The 19678-nt window shown below is 40.3% G+C and overlaps 1 protein-coding gene across 1 annotated transcript in view; it reads right to left on the bottom strand.

Annotated features, from left to right (window-relative positions):
- si:dkey-288a3.2 (protein phosphatase 1 regulatory subunit 37) overlaps positions 1–19678 on the bottom strand; it is a 79125-nt gene that overhangs the window by 23380 nt on the left and 36067 nt on the right. The window contains exons 9-10 of the mRNA XM_037542245.1: positions 17261–17402; positions 14111–14277 (exon numbers count right to left, since the gene is read on the bottom strand). Of these exons, the coding sequence (XP_037398142.1) occupies positions 14111–14277; positions 17261–17402 (309 nt within the window). The remainder of the gene's footprint in view (positions 1–14110; positions 14278–17260; positions 17403–19678) is intronic.

The following is a 19678-nucleotide window of genomic DNA, read 5'->3' as shown; positions in this document are numbered from 1 at the left end:
TGTATTTAATGTTTGATTGTCCCCGCGACCCTGACGGAGAAGCGGCTTAGAAAATGGTTGGATGGATGGATGGATGTTTGATTGTACAGCTTTAAAATGGTTCTTGGTTTGGATGTACGGCTCTACAAAAAACCCTTTAATTGCTGTAGATCAGGGGTCACAACCCAAATATTAAGAACAGCAATTTTGTCTTTTCAACAAAAATTAACCACCTTGAGAGCCACTATACATACTATATACTATATATCCATTATACCATCTTGACTGTAAATATACCTCAGTATGTGCTAATGTACTATATATTTAATATAGACTAAAACATATAATATAAACGACAATGCAGACTTACTTTGCTCTGTTTTAAGCTTCAGCTCAGCTATAGCCACTTTTCTCTCATCTCCAGCAGGAAACTTTTACGCAAACGTAGAATAGTTCAGTTGTTTACGAGGCTGAAGCTGCTTATTATTCACCAGCTTTTTGATTTCATTTTCACATTCCACCTTAAATGGTGCCTGAGGTGCCAGAACTGCTGCAATATTTAAGGTGGAACGCTAAAAAATTTGAACAAGAAGCTGGTTAACGAGAAATTGACTTCAGCTTCACGACCTTTTAGTGTTTGACAGTTTCCCGATGCAGATTATGCGGATCAGGAAACCCGCTGGAGTGATTATAAATGTAAATAAGTCCTTTCTTCACCAAATGATCAATGTGCGTCTTAAATCTTTCTCTTTGCCGTTTTGTTAGCTACTAGCTAGACAAGACTGTTGTTGTTGCTATGGTGACCAGCTCTCTGCATGCCAACCTTCAGGGTTAAAGGATGGATTAGCAGTTCTATGTTAACTCCAGCATTTAAGACCATTTACTGTTAAAACTTCAGCAGAGATCAGCAGAGCTTTATTTTACTGCAAAAGAGGGTTATTTTATTTAGACTTAACATCTAAGCCCGCTGTGAAGCTGCAAGAGGACGGTAAGAGAGACACATGTTGCCCACCCATTATCTAGTGCTTTTATATATATATAAAGCTTTTAGCTTTAGAAAGTTTCTTCACTTTCACACATCTCGTTTGCAAAAATGTTTCTTTAAAGAACTGTCCACTGAAACGTTCTTCAGGCAAATAAAAGTGGTTCTTCTAAGCCATCGCTCCAAAGAGCCACCTTCATTTTGTTTATGAAGCCGGCTTGTGATACTTACAGAGCAAAAAGTCGCTATATAAGTAAAGTAGTGCTGAGTTGAGCACCTGGCCCAGTCTGGAGTGAAGAGGAGCCAGAGGTGAAGCCGTCCCGCCTCTCTGAGTCTGGAGTGAGAGTTCTTGGCGCTCGGACCGGAGGCTCAGCTCCACTCCTGGCTACCTCTCCTCTCCTCTCCTGGCCTGGCCTGGCCTGTGGACTCACACGCGGGCGGCTGAACAGCTGGGCTCCTCCTGTCCTGCTTGGACATGGCAGGCCGTGAGTTTTATTAGTGATGCCCAGTGCACCAGCTGATCCTCTCTGAGGGTCGCTGTCACGCTGATGTCTTCATCGCTAACCAGAGCAGACGCCCGCTCCTGGCAGCCACTGGAGGTGACAACAAATCCAATTATCTCCCCTCCATGGTGCCCAGGCAGCCAGGGCCGGTGTGACAGGGACGGGGGGACGGGGGGACAGGCAGAGAGTGCCCTGCCCGTACGCACCACATACTCTACACTCTTAATAATAAAGGTGCCCAAAAGATTCTTTGAAGCGACGCCACAGACTTTTGGCTATGGAACTAAAACTGATTCATCAATGACGTTCTAGATGCCATCATTACGAAAACTACAGCTCACACATACTGAAAAGAGAGAGAGAGAGAGAGAGAGAGAGAGAGAGAGAGACAGAGAGAGAGAATATAAGAGAAATGAAAAAGTGTGAGTGAGAGAGAGAGAGAGAGAGAGAGAGAGAGAGAGAGAGAGAGAGAGAGAATAATAGAAAAAATAGGAAATAAAGAGAGGAAGAAGAGAGAGGAGAGAGGAGCGAACAAGCAGAGAGAAACAGAAAAAAGAGAAAGAGCGCATGCAAAAAGAAGGAGAGAGATGAAAGAATGGGAGAAAGACAGAAGGAGAAAAGGGAAAGAGAGAGAAAACACAAAGAGAGAGAGAAACACAGAGAGACAAAAAAAGAGAAATAAAAGGGTGAGAGAGAAAGCTGAACGAAACAGAGAAACAGAAACAAAGAAAAAGAGCAAGCAAAGACAGTGTGAGAGATGAAAGAATGGGAGAAAGAGAGAGGGAAAGAGGGAAAAAGAGAGAGAGAAAAAAGATTAAAAAAGAGGAAAAGTGAGTGAGTGAGTGAGATAGAGAGAGAGAGAGAGACGGGAGAGAGCTAAACAGACAAACAGAAAGTAAGAAAGAGCGCAAGCAAAGAGAGAACATGAGAGAGATGAAAGGACAGAAGAAGGAGAGAAGAAGCACAGGGAAAGACAGAGCGAGAGAAAGAAAGAAAGCAAGAGGAAGAGAGGAAGAGTGCAGCCTCTGGAAGTCACCCTGTGAGTGTGTGTGCTGAGGTGAGGTGTTAACGGCCTGTTTCGGACTGTGAGCTCTGATTTACTGACTGCTCACGTGAGAATCAGGAGGAGCTCAAATGGCTTAAATTCATTCTCTTAAACCTGTTCGCCACCCATTTTCCTTTATGTCACACTCCTGAAAATGCCAAAAGGTGCCAATGCAAAAAAGGGCCAAAAAGGTTCTTTGGAGAGACGCTACAGAAGAACCATTTTCGGTTCCCTAAAGAACCTTTTAGTGAGTGGATGATGTTTAAGAATCACATTTGTAAGCGAGACGTGAAAAAGTCTAAGCAGCATCCACATCACGCAGGTTCTACAGCGATCACTGAACCACAAACCAAGACAAAAAACACTTTGGGACCTTAATTTTGAAGAGTGTACTTGCGGAGAGCGTTGCACCAAATGTAGGGAAAAAGAAAAAAAAAAGAAAAAAAAAAGAAAACCTCAGTGGCATATATAACAGCCATATGCAAAAGTTTGCACACCCCCTCCAAACTGTTGGTTTTAACATATTTTGGAGAAAATAAGTTAACTCATGTCTATAGAGAACACACTTCTGTACATTTTAATGCACAATTACTGTTTATTTGCCTAATTTATCATTTTGGAGGGAAAATACAACATAAAATATGTCCAGTGCGAAAGTTATGGCACTCAAACTCAGTCAATAAACATGAACCGTGCATTAAAATGTGCAGAAGTGTGCTCTCGGAAGAAAATCTCATCTTATTTTCACTTAGAAAATCAACAAGACATATAATATGACTAGTAAGGTTCAAACTTTAGCACATGACTGTATGATTTGTTGGGGGGGAAATGATCTGAATGAAGTAAATTCAACGCATCACTTTTTAACAGCGCCCTCCTTCAGTAAAGGCGTTTTTTCAAAGACACAAACTCCACGCAGTCAAACGTGTTAAACATACGCTGCACAGTCTGAGAGGAAGGAAACTGGCTTAATGAATGCGCAACATAAGCCTCGCACCCATGATGAGCGTTTTAGGTGGCTTGCAATACGTTACCATGTAACTCAATTACATCTCCATATACGGAGCGAACTCTGAGACTCTGGGGTTAAATCATACCATATTAATGCAGTATTGATTATTTATCAGCAATTAAAAGTCTTTCTCACCTCTGAAGGGCGACTGGAGAAACAAAGGACACAAACAGGTCTAAAAAATGCAAGCTGGCCCAAACTGACTTAAGATGCCTGGGTTTTTTTTTTTTCTACACTATTCAAATGTAAACTCTACTGCTGTCAGTATTAATTCATTAACAACTAATAATAAAAAATTATTAACTACTTGAATTTTGATAACACTTATTCCAAGTCTGAGCCTTTGACCCCTCAGCCTGAAGCCCAGCTGCAGCGTGCTGTACGGTGCTGTGACAGAATATGTGACTTTCGATTCCTTCAGATCCTTCAGCAGACTGTACTGGGCTGAACTATGGATAAATCAACGAGCAGCACACTTACAAAACAGTGGAGCTCCAGATCTTCTCAAGAACCTCTAATGTAACAACGATCCACAAGCTGTAAGACAAGTGTAATTAGTTAACTACACAGGTCATTTAAGCAGTAACTATATAATTAACTATATAGCCTGTTACATAATATATCACATTAATATAACTTTTTGTGTATACTTTGTCTTGATGTCAAAAATGTCAAAAAGATTGAATTTTTTTTTCTATTTATGAACACTAATGAGGTATGGGCGGAAAGCAGAAGCACTCAGAAGTATTTTTTTTGTTTAAGACCCAAAGAGAAAAAAGGCTGAAAATGTCCCGCCCGTCGTTTCTGGCGCCCCCGTCCTGCCCGCACCTGTCACTGATGGTGAACTCCTACATACGAACTCTAATTCCCTCAATGCCCCGGTCTCTAGCATCACCGATCACATGACACTCACCAGATCTCAGTCACCTGAATTTCAGATTACCTTCACCTATTTCTACCCGTATTTTTACCCCCTTGTTTGTGTTTCCTTGCCGAGTATCGTATGTGGTTCATTCCCTTCTCTACAAAGTGTTCCTTTTTTGCAGTTGTGGTCTTTCCATGTATGACCTCTTTTGCCCATTTACTAGATTGTGATTTTTGCCTTGCCTCCTGTATTGATCTGCCGAGCTTCCACCCTGGACTGTCTTGTACGTTTTGCGTTTGGTTTATTTGTTTGATGTTACGACTCTGGACTGTTTCTTGACTACTCTTTTAATAAACCCCTTTTAATAAAGCCTCAGTAATCTCTCGGCACTTGTCTCCTCCCTGCCCGGTCGTGACAGAAAATTTTGTCTGAAAAAATCAAAAAGTGCCAACACGTAACACTTAACAAATCAAAATAAGAGAAATGATGATGATTAAATAAGCTGTCTGTGTCCTTCGCTCTCCTGCAGTGCAGACACATTCAAGCAGTTTGAGCAGCAGACGATCAACAGCCAGAAAAGATATCAGCCACGTGGAACCATTTCATAGTTTTAACAAGAAACGTTAGACAAGAGTTCATAATCACTGTTCACGTATCAGGAGAGGGTGCAATGCCCGAGAACTTCACCACGACAGGTCGGATACCACATGTAAACAACATCTTGTGCAACACGCAGAGTACAGCTAAACAACAGAGGCAGAAATGTCCCGCCTAGGACTCTGACACAATCACAAAAACAGCCAAAGTGTAACTATTAACTAAAAATAACGGGATTAATTTCTGTTCTTTGTTGTGGATGGATGGATGGATGGATGGATGGATGGATGGATGGATGGATGGATGGATGGATGAATGGATGATATTGTAGCCTACATACTATAATCATTTTAATAAATACATTTCATGCAAACCTTTATTCATAAACTCTCAGCTCAGTTTTGTCCTAAACTGAAACTGAAAGCAGTTTTTATTAATACTAACAATGTGTTTTCTTTATTAACTCATAGTTATGTTTAGTATGTTTATTCAAAAACAAATAAAACAGCAAATTATAAAATATATATATTTTTGGTTTTTCGACCAGGTGTGTCTTGTTTCGGTCAGGAATTTTCACTTTTTGAAAACTTTCAATCACTTGCACTTTTCAATCAATGCACTTTCTACAGATTGCACTTCTTTCTTTGAGCTAGGAGTGAGAAATAATAAATATTTGTTAATAGCTGAGAACAACTGCAACTCCTAAGGGTTCGATTAAAGCAAAAATTAAGCTCAGTTGAACAGAAGCCATGTTCTTCATCAATCCAGATGATCCAAACACTTAAAATGAACCTCCTTTTTTCCTTCCATATCTTACAGTGTGGGATGACTGAAGGCGTAAAGTCAGTCTGGGAGAGTTTGGGCCGGGCAGCCAGACGCTCACTGACAGACAGAGATGGGCACCCACTCTTAATAAAACATCCATATTCATACACAGAGGCAGGCGCTGCTGCAGCTGCCTCCACCGCCGTTATTTGAAAGGGAAAGGAAGGTTTCTCGGTTTCTCGGTGGATGAAGCCCCCTGATAAAGGCAGCGAGACTCGAGGGCTTCATGATATTCAGATGAGCCTCAGCGCGGGTGACTGGCCACTCAAAGCGTGCGTTTGAGCGTGGAGTTGGAGGACATGCCCAAAGGGAAATACAAAAAATTCTGATGGACCAGCTCATCCAATGGGCCATTTCCAGTGGAGGAGGTAGAGGAAACGGAGGAGAGAGGGAGAGAGAGAGAGAGACAGAGACAGAGAGGGATGGAATCCACTTTTATCAAAATATAAGCTGCAGTATTTCAGCCTGAGCCTCTGGAAACAGTCCAACAAAAACTCTTAGAGTAAGAGTTTATAGCACTTTCTACTTCTATACACTGTTAGAAATAAAGGTTCAAACGATGTAAATGTTCTCTCAGAGGTACACCAGTGGTTTTAAGGTCCAATTGTGTACCTTAAATAAGTTTCTCCCACTGGAAAAGCAGATATTTGTACCTTTGTATAACCAAATGTTTTAAAACAGAACAGTAAAATAAAAGCCTGGAGATGAGGCGAGGTGTCTCGAGTCACAAACTTCACAAATATCATTTCAGTGGATTATGGTTCAGTCATGTTCCCAGGACTAAATGTACTGAGATGTGCCCTTAAGGGTCCCACACCAGTGACAGTTTAGTACCTTAATTTCTGAGAGTGTAGAGTACATTTGAATGTCTACTCAGCCTTAGAATCACTTTCAAAGAACACAGACAATCAAAAATATGTCTTTAATGATATCTGAAGATAATTAATATATGATGGGATATCCTGTAGAGCTCCACAGTTCTGTTACAATTCACCAATTAAAATCTGAAACTCAGATACTGTAACAAATCATACCTCCCACCAGTAGAAAATGATTATAAAAAAAAAGATTATTGTTATCATTATTATATTTTTATTTATTTATTTATTTATTTTATATAAGCCAAGTTAGTCCAACCTAAGCATCTGAAAACCTCCCCACAGAATCTGCTGTAGGAGAAGTTAATATCACTTTTCCTTTGTACGTACACTATTATGTTTGTACATCGACTTCTTAATTGTTATTACACTGGGATTCCACAACTGCAGAAAATGAAGACAGATCATGAATTTCCAGATTGTCAAGATATACAATAGCATGAAATGTTTGGTGAATTATAGAACTATAGAAGAAAATAATAAAAATATTGAATTATACCAAAATATAGAATTATAGAAGAGAAATAATAAAAGTACAGTATTTAAAACTAAGTCTCTGTAAACCTGGAAGTACCTTATAGTTAATATGACTGATCTTAGAATCATTTTCAAACCCATGTATTTAAAATTCACTGTCAAATATGGTCTTTTATAACATTTGCAGATTATCAAGATAGCCTATTATGTGGAATATCTGGTGATCTGGTGCAAACTACATGTAGTCATTTTGCAGGCTGAGCCCCAGAATGATGGTATCTGGCAATTAATGCGACATATTCCTGCTTAAGCCTCTGGAGGCTGTCCAGGAGAAATTAATAAGAGTTTACAGCTTACTGTATGTTTTTTTTTTCTTTTTTTTCTTTCTGGGGGGGGGGGGGGGGGGGTACTCTAATGGAGCAAAGTACTCTAAAAAGTGTATATATATATTTATTTATTTATACATACACACACACACACACACACACACACACACACACACACACACACATATATATGTATATATATATATATATAAACACACACACACACACAACTTGGGGCCGTGGAGAGTGCTGGGCAAATATATATATATATATATATATATATATATATATATATATATGTGTGTGTGTGTGTGTGTGTGTGTGTGTGTGTGTATGAATGTATGTATGTATATATACATTGTCCAGAGAACAGTTTAAAGAGGACACGAACCATAGAAGTGGCTGTGGCTGATCAATGCGCCCTTTTTATGGCAAACTTTCAGAACTTTAATCGCTCCTGTGATGCTGACGAAGATTAAACTGAAAGCTCTGGGAGCGACTGCCGTTCTCTGGCCATCGTGACTGTTTACATCCAGACAAGCACGACGTGCGAAGCATTCTTTTGCGCATGCGGGTCAGTTTGGGAACGTGATCTGTTCAGACTGATGTCACATACAGGTCACATTTAAAAGATAGTGTGAACGGCCAAACAAAAAAATCGAATTTGGGGAGAAAATCGGATTCGGGCCACTTTAACCTGCTGTGTAAACGTAGCCTTAGAGGTGTATTATGCAAGAACACTTAAAGCCATTTGTGTGCAGAGCGCCAACATCTGGAACACTTCTGCACAATTCTGAGCACTACACTGTGCTGCAATAGAGCATATCTGGTGAACACGTCTGTATTATATCTGTGGCTTTAAAGGGCCTTCGTAGCATGCCAGTTTGTCTTTCATACTTTCTTCCACCTCCTTTCCCCACCTCCCCCCTTCTCTCTCCCTCCCTCCCCCTTACCCCTGTTCTCCATCACCATCAAATGAAAAAGAAGAGGAGAAAAAAAAGAAACCTCCTTCCTGCGAAACTGTAGGTCACACCTCTGACTGCACTGATGGGGGGAAAGTAGAGCTATTAAAATGACAGGGAGACAGATCAAGTGTGACACATCAAAGAGCCCGGAAAAAGCTGGAAAACTGAGCAACGCAACCTCGCCTCATCCCCCTCTCCGGCAATGGGGGGGGGGGGGTGGAGAAAAAACAAAGCCGACAAGCACGCGCCGCATGGTCAACACACAGCATCCAGAGACACACTCCCCTCGGCCGCCCCCCAGACCCAAACACCCACCGTCCCCCGCCACTACACGTCCAATGATTACACTATATGCGCTCTCGCGCTCAGAGGGGCTAATTAATGCTTTAATATGCAAATCAGCACCACAGCAAATTACACAGCTGGCAAATATGCCTGTTTTGCCCCTGAAAATACATCAGGAATTGAGCAAGACTGTTTGGATTGAGGATATGAGTGAGCGAGAGAGAGAAAAATAGAGAAAGGGAGAGATATTTCAAATGCAGAAGACAATTTTCAGCGTCTAACTTTTTGGAGAGCTGGGAATAAAGTTTATGAAGTGTCAGATTCAAAGAACGACCACATGGCTGTTATTAGGGATTTAGTCATTTGAGACATTCCTAGCAGTCTGTCTGAGTAACCAAAAGAAATATACCAAATATTCCAGCCCATATACAGATACAAAGTGTAACTCCAACCCAGAATGCTTGAAGAAGAGGTGAGAGAGTGTAACTGCAAAGCAGAAAAAGAGATGTGAGAACAGTTTTGGAGGGCTAGTTTTGATGAACACATTTGGCATGAATTTGATAGTGTGGTTTTTATGTCAGGTTGCTGTTTTCATGCCCCTGAATGGTGTGAATTTGACAGGATAAGGTTCTGTTGAATCATTACTGTGATACAGAGCTTGCCGCCAGCTTTTGCATGCACTCTACGTGTGGTAACTGAGAACATCACAAGTCCTACTGTCACTAGAGCAGAAGCTTCTTTCCCTTAACCGAATTAACAAAGCTACTGTAGGTACACTGTACCTAAATATACCAATGTACCTAAAGTCATTGGTATCAGCATTGATGATATCTCCATTCAGTCATAACTTGAAAGAGAAAAGAGTAAGATCACTGTGGGCACTCACAGCAATAGCTTATATGTTTGTGGCACAGGTGTGAGTGTGTTTATTTGTGCATGAGTGTGTATTTGACCTTGATATTCATTAATATGTATGTAAGTATGCATGCCTCAATCCTCAACTCCCTCAAATTTCAATCTCAAGCCCTGCCAAACTCCCGCAAACTTCCTCAAACTCACGCTCCAATCCAATCTATGCTCCCTCAAAACACAACCTTCAAACTTTCTCAAAATCTCAAACTTAACCTTCAATCTTTCTCAGAACTCCAACCTCAAGCTCCTTCAATTTTACTCAAACTCCAACCTCAAGCTCCTTCAAATTCCCTCAAACTCCAACCTCGAGCTTCTTCAAATTCCCTCAAAATCCAACCTCAAGCTCCTTCAAATTCCCTCAAACTCCAACCTCAAGCTCCTTCGAATCCCCTCAAACTCCAACCTCAAGCTCCTTCAAATTCCCTCAAACTACAACCTCAAGCTCCTTTAAATCCCCTCAAACTCCAACCTCAAGCTCCTTCAATTTCCCTTAAACCTAGACCTCAAAATCCATCCCCAACTTCAAACTCCCTCAAACACTTTCATGAATCCTTCAGATTCCATCCTCAAACTCCTGCAAAACTCTAACCTCCAACTCCATTTTTAAATCATATTCTCAAACTTCTACACTGGTCTTCCTCAAATTTTGATCAAACTCCAGAAAACTAGTGTCAAATGCACTGTATTTGCGCTCTGACTTCAAATCAAATTCCAAACTCTAACATCCAACTACAATTCTAATCTTAAATTTCAAACTCAGCCCTCCTCAAACTCTGACCTGAAAATCCCTCAATTTCCCTCAACCTCCAGTTTCAAACTCCCTCAAACATCTCTTAGCTCTAAACAGGGCCTGTCCCACAAGGCCTGTTTCCTCTCCACAGCCTCACCTGTATTTAATGATGCTCACAGCAACCCCACAGCGTTCTGCCCAGTGACCACGTCTGTGAGCAAACACCAGGGGGACGATTAGATCGCATCGTTGTAAACTTACGTTCCACAAGAAGAACGGATTGACATTGACCAGCTGGAAACCAATATTTGCACAGCAAACAAACAAACAAACGCACATTAAACAACACAGGCGAAAAATCACAACCTTAAATGATCTTCATGAATAGTGTTCATTCATCAGGTCGACAAAGTCCACTGATAAGAAAAATAAACATAACTACCTTGCTACAGCCACTGATAGCTTGCCCTTGGAATCCTGCATTTCATAAGGCTTCATCTATGAATATTTTAGATGGGTAAATAATTAATAATTAACGCCAAATAGGCCAGTGATCAAATGAAGCAGAGCATCAACAGACATGCAAAACCAGACGCTGTAAACAAAGACCCAAGGACCGACATTTTCTCCCCGCCACCTTCCTTCCCTTTTAAATATGCGCATCCTAAATTGCACCTCACATACACACACTCTCCCGCACACACATACACTTTTCTTTTGAAAAATGAAATTTTCACTTTTCACAGGCCCAGGGAATTCCACAAGACTGAATCAGAACACTTGATCTGACCACCCGCTGATTTCTGATGGAAAGATTTTCTTTTTAATACAATTGTCACTCCTCCTGCCACATTGTGCCTGGCCTAGACAAATCCCAGCAGTGTCTCCGCCGCACACAGCCGCAGTAAAATATGCCTTATTCTAATCGGTTAAATATCACCCTGCTGTAATCTATCACAGTAGAAATGTTAATAATATGGTGCTGGGTTTCTGTTGAGTTTAAATACAGCACAGTTATGAAAGACACACGCCACATTTTCAGACTGTTTATCTAGGAAAACTGAAAAAAAATAGGGTTTTTATTATATACATACACACACATAGTGGTGCTTGAAAGTTTGTGAACCCTTTAGAATTAATAGTATTAGTAGATAAAGGAACTAAAAAAAATGAGACAAAAATATTACACTTGGTCATTTATTTATTGTTATTTATTTTATTATTTATTCATTTCACCTTCAAATTATCTGCTAATCCTAAAGGTTCACACACGTTTGCCACTGACATTATTCTTTAAGAAATAAATGACCAACATTTTTGTCCAATTTGTTTTATTTGGTTCCCTTATGGGCTATTAGGACTGAAAATCTGATAAATGTTTAGGTCACGTTTATGCAGAAATCTAGAAAATTCTAAAGGGTTCACAAACTTTCAAGCACAACTGTATATACATATATAGCTGTTGTCAGATTAAAACCATGTATCTCCAAAATGGTAAGTTTACAGGAGAAGGAAAAAACCTACTCTACTTTTAATGTAAGTCAATGGAACCAGATTTTCTTCCAAATAATTTTGGGTCATTTCTGTTGGTCCTTTCTTCATGAAATTTACAACGAGGATGTAGAACCATAGGTACTTTCAAACTGTGTCAAAGACTGAAAAACAAAAAAATGGAGATATGAGGTTTTGTTCCGACAGCAGCAATATACACATATAAACAACTGGAGCAAAGCACAACAAAGGTGCCAGAAAGGTGCCAGGGTTCTTTGAACGTTGCCACAGAAGAAACACTTTTGGTTCTTGGAGATTTATTTGTGTAAATGTTCTTTACCAATTCCTCACACCAACGTCATTTCGAAAATTAGCTCTCTAAAGAACCATCAATTGTGAGGTTCTTTAAGGACCCAAAAGTGGTTCTCCCACAGCACTGTACAAAGAATCTTAAGAGTGAATGGTGCGCCCCTTTTAAGTGTTGTATAGAAATATTTTTCAAGGCTTCTTTAAAAAGCCATTCAAGGACATATAGAAGAACCATTTAATCAGGCAAATGGTTGTCATGGTTCCATATATAACCACTGCCTTGAAGAACCACCTTTTTTAAGAGTGTAGAAGAGCCACTTTTGGTTCCCTAAAGAATTATGCTTGGGTGTGAGTGTGAAGAACCCTTAAAGAATCTTCACATAACGTAAAGGTTCTATAACAATGTAAGGGCTCTTCCTAGAACCTCAACATCATATGGAGGTTCTTTAAACAGATTTTTACCCTTTTCTCACGTCTCAATTACTAAAACAGCAAAGGTTCCTCCTAGAACCTTATTCACACGTCTCAATTACTAAAACAGGAAAGGTTCCTCCTAGAACCTTCACATCATATTCACATGTCTCAATTACTAACACAAAGAACATCAACTGGCCAAACACTCAAACACCTCAATTACAAAAATACTTTGTATTTTGCATTGACAGGTTCTTTAGGGAACTGAAAGCAGTTCTTCATGCAAAGAACCCCTTTTGGCACCTTTATTTTTGAGCGAGTACATGAGAAATCAAAAATAAAACAAGTTCGGCTCAAACGAGAGCAGGCTTTGGAGTGTGTTTTAAAGTGAGCATTACTTTCCTTGGAGAATTTAATTAATGCTTTAATATGCAAATAAGTTTGAGGAGATAAAATCATGACAAACAGATGGCAACTGAGCTTAATTATTTTTTTTTCTCTCTAATCGAGCAGGGGCATGCATTAGAGCCGTGGCATCATTTTTTCAGGGCTTTCACAGTCATATTGGAAGTGGCACCTCGGAAAATCCAGCAGCAGCCAAAGTCTCTGGGTGTCTATCTGCAACTAAGTTGGGATAGTGAACTTTGGCAGGGAGTGCATTAGCCTGGAGCGAATCTATAAACTGAGCGACTTTAAGGAGCTGTAAACAGCAGCTTTCTGGTTCGTAAGAAGCCACACATTACTGGCCTTCTACCATTCGCATGACTGATCGCATGGAAAGGAAAAAATATGTTTGACTGATCCTGAACTGAAACCCGTCCAACTCTGAGGCCACTGTGTAGACTTGCGTATGTGGTTTCTGACACTGTTATTTATGTAAATGGACGGAGAGAATTCCGTCTTTGAGAAGGCTACAGAAGGCTTATAGAAAACACTGTGTCATACGGTGTCAGAAACCACATAACTGTATTAATGATTACTGAACAACTTCACACGGTTTGAGGCAAATGTGTAATGATTTAGTCATGCAGGCTGCACAACTGGTGGGGTTTAAGCTTCTATTACTTGTAAGCTACATTAGGCTTGTAGCTCAAAAGCAAACCTAAAGAAGGGAACATTGGACACAAACATGTCTTGGCCCTTAACAAGCCATAGGTCTGCTGATGGGCCCAGAATAGCTCCATTAGTTTGCACTGAAGTCCTTGTAGCTACTCAATAATAAACCTTTGTTATGTCATAAACCTGGATTGTTCAGTGGTTAAGCAATTTTAATGGTATATCTTTCAATATGATAAAAACAAGGAGTGGCTTAAAATGTGCCTTATGCTAATTTGTTGATGTCTCCATTTTCATTTTATTACAGCATTGAACATTACAAACATATGCCATTTGAAACAAATATGTAAGCCCCTAAAATAACACACTATACACCTGCTAGTCCAGACACAATGATATGATATGCTGCAATGCAATACGATATGCTCAAATGATATTTATGAAGAGTGATCCACTGACCTTATCCTCTTTGGGGTTTTGGTCCAAGTCTAATTGGAGGACAGAGTGGTTTATCCTCAAGGCCAGAGCCAAAGCCATCAGACCTCCAGTGAGAACATGGTTCTGCCTCACATCCAGAGTGAGGAGAACATGACTTTCAGCCAGAATCTCAGCCAACACAACTGCACCTGCCATGAGGAACAAACACCAGGTCTGAGTGGACAAAGTAAGGTTTCTCAAACCAGGCCCACCAAACTGGCCATATTTTTGCTCTACCCTAGCAGCTGGTATACAAGACTTTTATTAAAGATTACTTTACTGTCTGACAACAATAAGTGGAACATGATTCAGTTACAGTTCACAGTAATGAAGTGTAGGACGACGCAATAGATGCAAAACAAGAAGAGAAACATAACATATGTTAGCTATAGGTTATACACTGACATGCCAAAAGTCATGGGACAGGAACCAGTATTGTGTAGGACCCCTAGTGCAGCAACTCGACGTGGCATTGATTCCACAAGTGGATGAAAGATGTCTGGAGTGATGTTGAGCCTTGCCGTCTGGATAGCCAGCCACGGCTCTGTGGTATTTGCAGGATCTTGGGTGTGAATGTTCCTCTCACAGCATCCCATACAATGCTTGATTGGGCTCATGTCGGGCGAACTTCCTTCATCAGAACTCTTCAGAATCCCCCTCGAACCAATTCTGGACAACTTGGGCCCGATGCCATGGTCCATTGTCGTGCTGGAATATCCCATCGTTGTGGTGGTACATGAAGTCCATGAAGGGCTGCAAATAGTCAACAATCAGTGAAACGCAGCAATCACTGTTCAATGACGTGTTTAGGCAGACCAGTGGTTGCTACCAATGCCATGAGAACACGACTCACACCAGTATGGAACCACCACCAGCCTGTACAGTGCCTTGTTGACCACTAGGGTCCATGTTCATGGGGTCTTGCGTCACATGAGCTCGAAACATTCAGTACTGGACCATGCCATGTTGCCAGTCTTCTAGGGTCCAGTTAGCAACGTCATGATCTCAGGTGAGGTGCTGTATCTGGTGTCTTAATGTTGACAGGTGCACTCTGGTGGGTCTTCAGCTCCCATATCCCAAGAAGGCTAAAGAATGTTGCACTAATCTGCAGGATATGTGTGTGAGGCCTCCTGCATTGAATGTGGATGTGATTTCTGCCAGATCCGCTTGACAATTCTAGCCAGATGCCACCAGTCATGATCATTAAGCACCCATGGGCGGTCACTCCGATGTCAATTGAGAGTAGTAATGCCTTCTAAATTGAAGAATGTTAAATGCCCGCACGACTTCAACAATGTCCCATCCGCTTGCCACCCACTATCATGCCTCGATCGAGTTCCAATAATTCCTTGCCATTCCTCGCCTTGCCATGAGCACACTGAGTTCAACCTCACTCACAACATAATATCTCGCAACTTATACATGATCAATTTCATAATCAATTCGTTTTGGCACATCAGTGTAAAATAAGAGCAGTATAACATAATAGTGACTGTAACATACTACTGCCATATACAGCTGCACGGCATGTGTAAACATTAGAACAGTGCAAAGAGAAAGGACTATTACACTCCTAAAAAAGATAGTTCTTCAAGGGTTCTTCAGCAAAGACAGTGGTTCTATACAGAACCCTGAAAATTCAAAGAACTATTTCCATGCTTAAAGATTTCTTTGCATCATGAAACAGTTATTCAGGTTGATGGAGAATGTGCTGTATATGTTTTATACAGAACCTTTTTGAAAATGGGAATACTAGAAGGCTTTTTAGTGCTATATAAAACAATTATCAAACCACGCAAATGGTTCTTTGAGCGCATGTGGTTTTACATAGAACCACTGTATTTACTAACAAACCTTTGAAGAACCACCTTTTTAGGAGTGAGGTACAGCAGCCTCTGATGTGTAGTTAGTCACTCTGTGTTCTTAACAGCTTGGTTCACTTGGTTCACATGTTTTGGGAGTTGGGACAGAGCAAATAGGCAGACCAGCCGGTGGGCATCCTGGGCTGAGTAAAGAAACACTGCAGCAGAAGCTTGAAACATGTCTCAGTGGGAAAATGCTGTAGGGTAGAGGTGGGCAATGTGACAATATTGATCAATAACATGATAAACATTATGTCACAATATGCATCATCAATATCAGCCTGCTATGTGCACATTAGTACCGCATGACCAACTGCATGTTTCATTAGAAAGAGAGCAGAATTAGTCCTGCTGAATTGGAATAACTGTCGCAGAGGATGAAACAGTAGTACTGTTTAAATATAAATATGCTCCTTCTTTTGCGCAATCCTTATCAAACTTCTTAGAGAAATCTTAGAAAAACTAAATATTGTGATGAATATTGTGAATCAAGAAAACATCCAGAAGCACAATGATATATTTTGGTCATATCGCCAACCCCCAGTGTAGAAAACGGCCTTAATCGTGCCTGAAATTTTATTCCGAACCCAAATACAGCCCAAGAACTTTCTGACCGAGCCCGACTCAAACTAACATTCTGAGTCCGAATTCGACCCGAGCACAAGAAAATTCTCTATGACCCAAGCTAGCCCATCATCACCCAGAGGTCAGCGCTGGTTACTGTGTAGTGACAATATTAGCCGTTATTAGGTCACAGACCAATAAACTAAATAATAATATAGAATAATAGGCTACAAAAAATAATTATCTGTGTGGAATGAAGTAAAAAATGTTTGAACTAATAATGCTTTTAAATAGCATCTCAAACTTTTTCCCCCATAATGCACTGTTGGAACTTGTGCGGTGCTGATACAGTGAGAAGTTTGTTTCATCTGTTTAATCCCTAAACTTTATTTCTGCTCATCAAATATATTACATAGAACATACTGAACATACAAAAATATGTTTAGCTGAACAAATTAAACATTCTTTTGGCTGCACCAAACTGCCCTTCCCTGAATGAATTCACTGTTTATGTCCGGTTTTTTTCGCAGGAGTGGGCCTTGTGGACTTCAGCGATCAGTGTGGGACTCCAGTCTGCTGGATTAATAACAACTGAAGGTGGTGAAAGCAGTGAAAAGTAAAGTAGGGAGAAAAAAATGAAAGTGAAATCTGTTGAAAGTGGGAGGCCTGAACCCGAAGGTCAATAGAGCAGGCCACCGATCCATACCTTCACATGTTATTCCTACTGACGCCAGACTGAGCTGGCTTATGGAGCGATTCACCATGAGCGACTCCTTCAGTATGTGGATCCCTCGGTTTTCCAGGTTGTTCCTGCCCAGATCCAATGTTTCCAGCGTTCTCAAGATGGGCTGAAACATCATTTAAACATAATCATTTTAATTGAGGTGCTAAATGTAGTCAGTTAACCAAGACATTTCCATGACTGAGGTGTCCTTGAGCAAGACACCTAACCCCCAACTGCTCCCCAGGCGCCGTGGATAGGGCTGCCCAAGTGTGCTCACTGCCCCCTAGTGTGTGTGTGCTCACTAGTGTGTATGTGGTGTTCCACTTCACGGATGGGTTAAACGCGGAGGTGGAATTTCCCCGTTTGTGGGATTAAAAAAGTTTCACTTCACTTCACATTTGATGTCCACTGGTTTTGCTAACTTTAGCTTATAAGCTTATAACCATAAACTTAGCACCGTGGAAACTGCATGCCAAAATATACCAGTGTCGAGTTGAGTATTCTCGAACTGACTTGCTTGAGTGGTAAAAATGGACAAAAATAGTCGAAGCAGCTGTCCACTGCGCAAAATGGTATCCTGTCAAGTAAAATGATCTTAAATCTAGTCAATATGTCTAATATTTTAACTTACTTAGCTTATTTTGAGACAGTATTTACTTGTTTTAGGTCATTTTATTGAGCAAAACTATCTCACTACACTGGCAGATAATTTTGCTGATTTCAAGCAGATTTTTCAAAACAAGCAAAATTATCTGCCAATACAGTGAGAGGATTTTCCTGAATAAAATAACTTAAAACAAGTAAAAATAAGGCAAATAATATTTAAAAAGTGTTCAACAATCTCAACAGGAAATATTAATAGACATATTAGATTTATCGACTGTTTTTAAGATCATTTTACTTGACAAGATACAGATTACAGACATGCTTTGCAGTGTCTGGGGTCTGAATGTTTTCCCATTCTTACAACTGACTTAACAGCTCAACATGGTCTGAGGCAAATATGGAATGATTTAAGTGTGTTTTGTATTATGTTAATGGGTGGCCATAAGCTTCCATTACTTGTTAGCTACACTAGCCTTATTGCTCCAGTGTGACAATAAAGAGACAAACTTCAGACACCAAACCTCGACCTCGGCTAACTCACTGCATTTAGGGTAATGTTTGTGCGGTCACTGTACCTTTAAGGCTATATACACTCACCAGACACCTTACTAGTAAAAGGTTGGACCCCCTTTTGCCTTCAGAACTGTCTTAATTCTTTGTGGCAAACTTTCAACAAGGTGTTGGAAACGTTCCTCAGAGATTTTGGTTGGTTATGTGAGTTACTGTTGCCTTTCTATCATCTGGAACCAGTCTGCCCATTCTCCTCTGACCTCTCACATCAACAAGGCATTTTCGTCCACACAACTGACCGCTCACTGGATATTTCCTCTTTTTTGGACCGTTCTCTGTAAACCCTAGAGATGGTTGTGTGTGAAAATCCCAGTAGATCAGCAGTTTCTGAAATACTCAGACCAGCCCGCCTGGCACCAACGACCACGCCACATTCAAAGCCCCTTAAATCCCCTTTCTTCCCCGTTCTGATGCTCGGTCTACACTTCAGCAAGGTTGTCTTGACCACCTCTACAGGCCTAAATGCACTGAGTTGTGGCCGTGTGATTGGCTGATTAGCTATTTGTGTTAACAATCAATTGAACAATAAAGTGGCCGGTGTGTGTGTATGTGTGTGTGTGTGTGTGTGTGTGTGTGTGTGTGTATAGACCAGACCGTCACTACTTACTCACACACTTACAACATGATTGGGCGGAGCTAAACTATTGTGTGGCTTTATGTAAATGAAATGGTAAAGGACATCACAAAAACAATTAATTGAAAATATTTCCTAGCACCTAGTTTCCATATATGGACTGGAAGGATTGGGGAGTGAATGGTACATTTATTTATATATATATATATATATTTTAAATATATGTATATAATTTGCACACACACACACACACACACACACATTATATATATAATGAGGTATTCAGTCTACAGCAGTTTAGCTCCTAGTCATTTTTTTTTCTTCTAAGTGAAAATAAGTTATCACATTTTTCTGCAGAAAATAAACATTTTACTGATCAACGACTATTAATTTGATAAATGTAACATTTTGGGTAAAAAACTAAAATGTGCCAAACTTTCACATTTTAAGTTATTTTTTTATATGTACAAACATGCCATATTTAACTCTGCAGAGAAAATCAACAACACCTCATTTGATCAGGGGTGTTCGGACTTGCATGTGATTGTATCAGGCGCAGTAACAAAACCAGGGATAATGAGAGGTTGGAAATAGTAAAAACTGACTGACTGTTTTTGGTACTCAAAACAATAAAGGTCCTGAGGAAACAT

This window comes from Pygocentrus nattereri, chromosome 10 (genome assembly GCF_015220715.1).
Source record: "Pygocentrus nattereri isolate fPygNat1 chromosome 10, fPygNat1.pri, whole genome shotgun sequence".
NCBI lineage: Eukaryota > Metazoa > Chordata > Actinopteri > Characiformes > Serrasalmidae > Pygocentrus > Pygocentrus nattereri.
The sequence above is the reverse complement of the archived record's forward strand: the minus strand, read 5'-3'. Positions and strand labels throughout refer to the sequence as shown.